Source organism: Neltuma alba, unplaced genomic scaffold (genome assembly GCF_004799145.2).
Source record: "Neltuma alba isolate B1F8T4 unplaced genomic scaffold, ASM479914v2 tig00008349_pilon, whole genome shotgun sequence".
NCBI lineage: Eukaryota > Viridiplantae > Streptophyta > Magnoliopsida > Fabales > Fabaceae > Neltuma > Neltuma alba.
The window spans coordinates 10,605-16,225 of record NW_021634996.1 but is presented as its reverse complement, the minus strand read 5'-3'; the positions used below and the strand labels follow the sequence as shown (position 1 = coordinate 16,225).

At 38.9% G+C, this 5,621-nt stretch overlaps 1 protein-coding gene across 1 annotated transcript; it reads left to right on the top strand.

Moving 5' to 3' along the window:
- The first annotated feature begins 1,199 nt into the window (after positions 1-1,199).
- Positions 1,200-4,664, top strand: LOC114753979 (pollen-specific leucine-rich repeat extensin-like protein 3). The gene is given in 4 exon segments (XM_028942694.1): positions 1,200-1,409; positions 2,466-3,985; positions 3,987-4,108; positions 4,111-4,664. Coding segments are annotated over 4 exon segments (2,406 nt in total).
- The last annotated feature ends 957 nt before the right edge of the window (positions 4,665-5,621 follow it).

The following is a 5,621-nucleotide window of genomic DNA, read 5'->3' as shown; positions in this document are numbered from 1 at the left end:
AAATTGCCCAGCCCAGCCCGAAAAAAAAGAGCCCGAAAAAGAATGGGCATCTTTGGGCTGGGCATTTCATGGGCAGGGCTGGGCATCGGGCAGGACATGCTGCCCTGCCCATTTAGCCCTGCCCAGATTATATATATATATTATAATTTATAAAATAATATTAATATATTACATTTCTTTATCTAAAAAAAAGTTATCTCCCTCCTCTTTGCAATTTAATTTATTATTATTACATGTCTATTAGTTTTCTATTTTAGGGGATCTAATTCTTCTAAAGAAGCAGTAGTATCTTACTTTTAACTTGTTCTTCGTGAGCTTTATTGTGCATATCCTATTGTTTGTTGCTGTTGTAGTGTTGGCTATTTATAAGTCAATCTTCCCCTCCATGTCATTAATAACTTTCTTTGTTAGAGAATGGAGTTCATACATTACATATTTGTATAAATAAACAATTTTGAATATTTATGCAAGATAGAAAACAAGATTGGGGTAGGAGCATGGAAAGAAAATTGGGGTTTAATTATATGAATTACATGTTTTCTATTTAATTTATATTTAGTTATTTTGTATTAATTTTTTATGAACAAGTCATATAATAGAAAGAAGTCTTTTAGTTGTATGGACTGCTAACTGCATTGTATCGCATAATAAGTATTTACATATTAAAAGTCATTATATTAAATTATTATGAGATTATAAGATTTTTTATTTTTCTTTTTACAATTATTTTCACCCCATTTTTATATGGTCTATGTTATTCCTGTCAGCCAATTGCTTCAATTTTAATATCTTTTTGCAATCCTTTAGGTAACATTTAATTTTGCCACTTAAATGGATAATCAAGTTTCTATTATATCGCCATCCTTGGCTCCCAATGGAATATCTCAATGTGCTTCAACCTCTCTTCAATTTTTTCAGATGTTTTATTCTTTTCTCAACTTTCTGGAGATTAATGCAAACCGTTTGAATTTCAAGACTTTAATTACAATCTTGAGAGTTGTTTTGTTCTAAATAGATTATGAATATTATTTATTTGGATATTTGCTAAGACTTATTTTGAATTATTTTTGGATAATTTTAATGTGTGAAAATATAAAATTATGAAATGTAATTTTCAGGTATGGATGAAAGTTTTTTTACATGTGATATCGGTAGGTCATCACCATTTGGGCAGCAAAGCCCGCCCATGCCCAGCCCAAATGGTTAGGGCTTTTATGGGCAAGGCCGGCAACGGGCTGCAAAATGCAGCCCGTTCAGGTTTCGGGCCGGGCATCGGGCAGGGGTTCTGCCCTGCCCAGCCCTGCCCATGTGCACCCCTACTTCTACATGAGGCTTACAAAAATGGATGGTTTGAATTGACGAAGGATCCGGCCCGGCCCACTCTCTCCAGTGGTGGCTCTAGCCTCCAAGTAAACCAATAGTGGAAGCCCGTGGAGGAGCCTCCAGTTGTTATATTGCCCCCAAAAAAATAAAAAAACAAGATGACTTTTATTAGTTGGTGCTTTTTTAAGTTTTTACATTGATACATATAATTTTGACAATTTTTCACCTGAAATTTGAAACTATCGATAAAATGGTAGAACATGAAATCGGGAATCACTTTGTCGTTTGAAGAATTCTTTGGTATACCAGATATTACATTAAAATTCTTATTATGTACATCTTAATTAGTGTGGATTCTGTAAATTATACTGCAATCATTAGGATTCAATTTTGTCTCGTCTCAACTGGCATAAGGTCACTGGGAATTACCATGCATGCAAACAATCCTCTTTGACAATAAGGATGTGTCATTAGCATACTACTACCTCCGATCCTTAATATAAGAACTAGTTAACTAATTTAAGTAAATTAAAAAAGTTTTTTAGGTTAGTTATTTGTAATAAATAAATATTGTTTTTCCTAAAATACTCTTACTAATCACGTGTATTAGCTAGAACTACTATTTGATAGAATTTTTAACGTGTGCAGTTACTACAGTGACTACTTTGAAAAAAAAATAAATATGAGAAATAAAATAAATTGAGATCTTATATTTAGAGCCAACAAGAGTAGCGGAGGTGGTATATTACCTATACATGCTTATGTTTCTTTGCTGTGTTTTAAATTTTAAATTAAAAAAGTCACATATCAATGATAAATATTGAAACATACAGTTGTTTTATTTTCAACAGGGTACGCAAGTTTTCGTTATTGCATGAATTTTATTTCCTATAATTAGAGATGCTAGAACGCTGCGGGTGGAGAATTTTGCGGCATCTATACTGTGAACACAAATAATTCACAATAATAAGGGTGTTGATTAGAAAATGCCGGAGAATCACTCGCTAGCCATTAAACGCGTCAATGTAACGTCTTCCTTCTTTCCCTTCTTAAACGGGTTCCTTCAATTGTCCTGGGCCTTCTAAGGGGGGCGACGCACTTTATGATTATTCCTCTTCTTCTTTCTTCTCCATACAATGCAGGCCTCGGACTGCCTCCTATTGCTATTCTTTCTACTCGCATCTGTATACTTTTCAAGTGCTCTTTCAAATGCTGAGGTCTCCTTCATTGCTCATCGACAATTATTGACGCTTCGTGAAAATGAAGACTTGCCTGATAATTATTCGGACAACTACAAGACAAATCTAACTTTTCCCCATAGCAGACTCAAGAGCGCTTATATTGCGCTTCAAGCATGGAAAACAGCGATGTATTCAGACCCCTTTGAGACCACCAAGAATTGGGTGGGAGCAGATGTTTGTTCCTATAATGGCATTTTCTGTGCCCCGGCTTTGGACGATCCAAACATCACCGTTGTGGCTGGAATTGATCTCAATCATGCAGATATTGCAGGCTATATTCCAGCCGAATTTGGTTTGTTGACCGACCTTGCTTTACTTCACATTAACTCAAACAGGTTTTGCGGGGTTCTTCCCAAGAGCTTCTCCAAGTTGAGGCTTTTGTTTGAGCTAGATATCAGCAATAACCGCTTTGTTGGCCCTTTTCCGGAGTGTATTCTACCAATTCCGGAGCTTAAATACATTGATCTTAGGTACAACAACTTTGAAGGCCAACTTCCTTCAGAGCTTTTTAACAAGCCGGCCGATGCTATATTTTTGAACCATAATCGGTTTACATCGACAATTCCTGAAAATTTGGGGAATTCTCCGGCCTCCGTGGTAGTGTTTGCCCATAACCACTTTGAAGGTTGTATTCCGGAAAGCATTGGTAAAATGGAAAAGACATTGAATGAGATTGTGTTCGCCAACAACAATCTCACAGGATGCTTACCAATGGAAATTGGAAAGCTTGAGAGTGCGACAGTTCTTGATGTGAGCGAGAACTTGTTTGGCGGCATCTTGCCGAAGTCCTGTGACGGACTCAAAAAGGCAGAAGTAATATCAATTGCACACAACAAGTTCACCGGTTTTGTGCCACAAAACATATGTAGCTTGCCTAGTTTGGTGAATTTCACATTTGCAGATAACTATTTCAATGGCATGGACCAAGGCTGCGAGCCTTCTTCTAGAAAGAATGTGGTGTTTGACGATACTGGTAATTGCATACCAAATAAGCCAAATCAAAAAGCAGCAAATATTTGCTCTGCTGTGACGAGCAAGCCTGTTGATTGTAGTAAGCAACAATGTGGTCACCCATCCTCACCTTCAAAGCCACAACCCCCTAAAGAAGAACACACTAAACCACAACCGCAGCCCCAGCAACCTAAAGAGGAGAGTCCTAAACCTAAATCTCAAGCACCACCCCAGCACCCTCCTAAAACACAGCCTCCCGAACCACCAAAAGAAGAGGGAACTAAACCTCAACCTCCCCAATCTAAGCCTGAATCACCAGAGGCACCATCTCCTGATCCTTATGATCGAAACCCAAAGCACCCACATCGACCGGACTCTCCACCGGCCCAATCTCCCTCACCTAAAGTTTTCTCTTCACCACCAACACCAGTCTATTCTCCACCCCCTCCAGTTCGTTCTCCACCACCTCCACCATTCCCCACCACCTCCACCTGTTCACTCTCCCCCACCGCCTCTGATCTACTCACCGCCCCCACCACCTATTCATTCTCCTCCACCTCCAATCCACTCTCCGCCCCCACCCCCTGTTCACTCTCCCCGCCCCCGATTTACTCTCCACCCCCACCCCCAGTCTACTCTCCGCCTCCTCCGGTCCACTCTCCCCCACCCCCCGTGTTTTCACCTCCACCTCCTATATCTTCTCCCCCACCACCTCCTGTTCATTCTCCTCCACCTCCGGTACATTCACCCCCACCTCCAATTTACTCCCCGCCACCTCCAGTCCATTCTCCTCCACCCCCGGTTTTCTTTCCACCTCCAACTCCTATCTACTCTCCCCCACCGCCTACTCTATCTCCACCGCCCACTTCTCCTCCCCACTCTCCCCCTCTACCTACTCTATCTCCAACGCCTGCTTCTCCTCCCCAACCTCTCCACCCACCTACTCTATCTCCAACACCCACTTCTCCTCCCCAATCTCTCCCTCCGCCTACACTATCTTCACCGCCTCCTTCTCCACCCCAGTCTTCCTCTCCACCTACCCTATCCTCGCCACCCGTTTCTCCTCCTCCAGAAGATAACATAATTCTTCCTCCAGTCTTTGGCGCTTCATACGCATCACCACCTCCACCAATCATTTCCGGCTACTAAATGATGGCTAACCTAATCAATTGCATTGTTAGATAAAACGTACAATCATTTTACATGCATTAATATTCATCTTCTTATGTTATTGAAATGTATGTCAAATGGCAACACAAATTGGAAGAAGAACTGTTGTAACAATATATTATATTGTTCTCATTTATGTTCATAAGCTTCTCTTATTGTAGCATCTCCGTTACGCAAGTTAGAAATTCTTTCGTGAGCTTTTATTATGAGCGCTCAATCCAGTTCGTAGTTTAATAAATTTGAGTTAATATCCATTTTCGTAATCACTTTTTACGTTTATTGTCATATAAACGAAAGAAAGAGGTAGTATTAACTAGCGGACATTAATTAGGGTCAGCTCAGGATTCATTCGTTGAGCTAAAAAAAAAACAATGAAATGCTTGAGGGGGGAGACGTTTAAGATAAAAGTGAATCCAGCAAAATGCATATGGCTTTTGAGTTGAATTGTCCAAAACAAAACAGCATACTAATAACTTCAGCGGAATAACAAGTCTCTGTATTAGAGTAATGTATATGGCAAAACTTGTTTTTAAATATGATGGGCACTTGCTGGTAAAAAAAAATATGATGGGCACTTGTTGGAAAAAGAAAAATATGATGGGCTCTTAAAACACAATTGACTTTTTTTTTTGGGTTAAATTTTTTTTTAATCAATAGCGAATTGATCTGTTTGAATGATGACAAATATACTGTTAAGAAAAAAAACAGTAGTATTCTTTCCATTCCTATTCCAATGACAAGATTCTTAATTCTTACTACCTCTTGCTTCTAATTATAAGAGCCAGTTAACTAATTTGAGGAGACTAAGGAAGTAAGTTGAGTTAGTTATTTGTCCTAAATAGGTGTTGTCTTTCTTAAAATATCATTGCTAATTAAGTGTATTGACTAGAATTCTTATTATTAGAAGGGCTACTTTGAAAAAAAATGTATAAATAT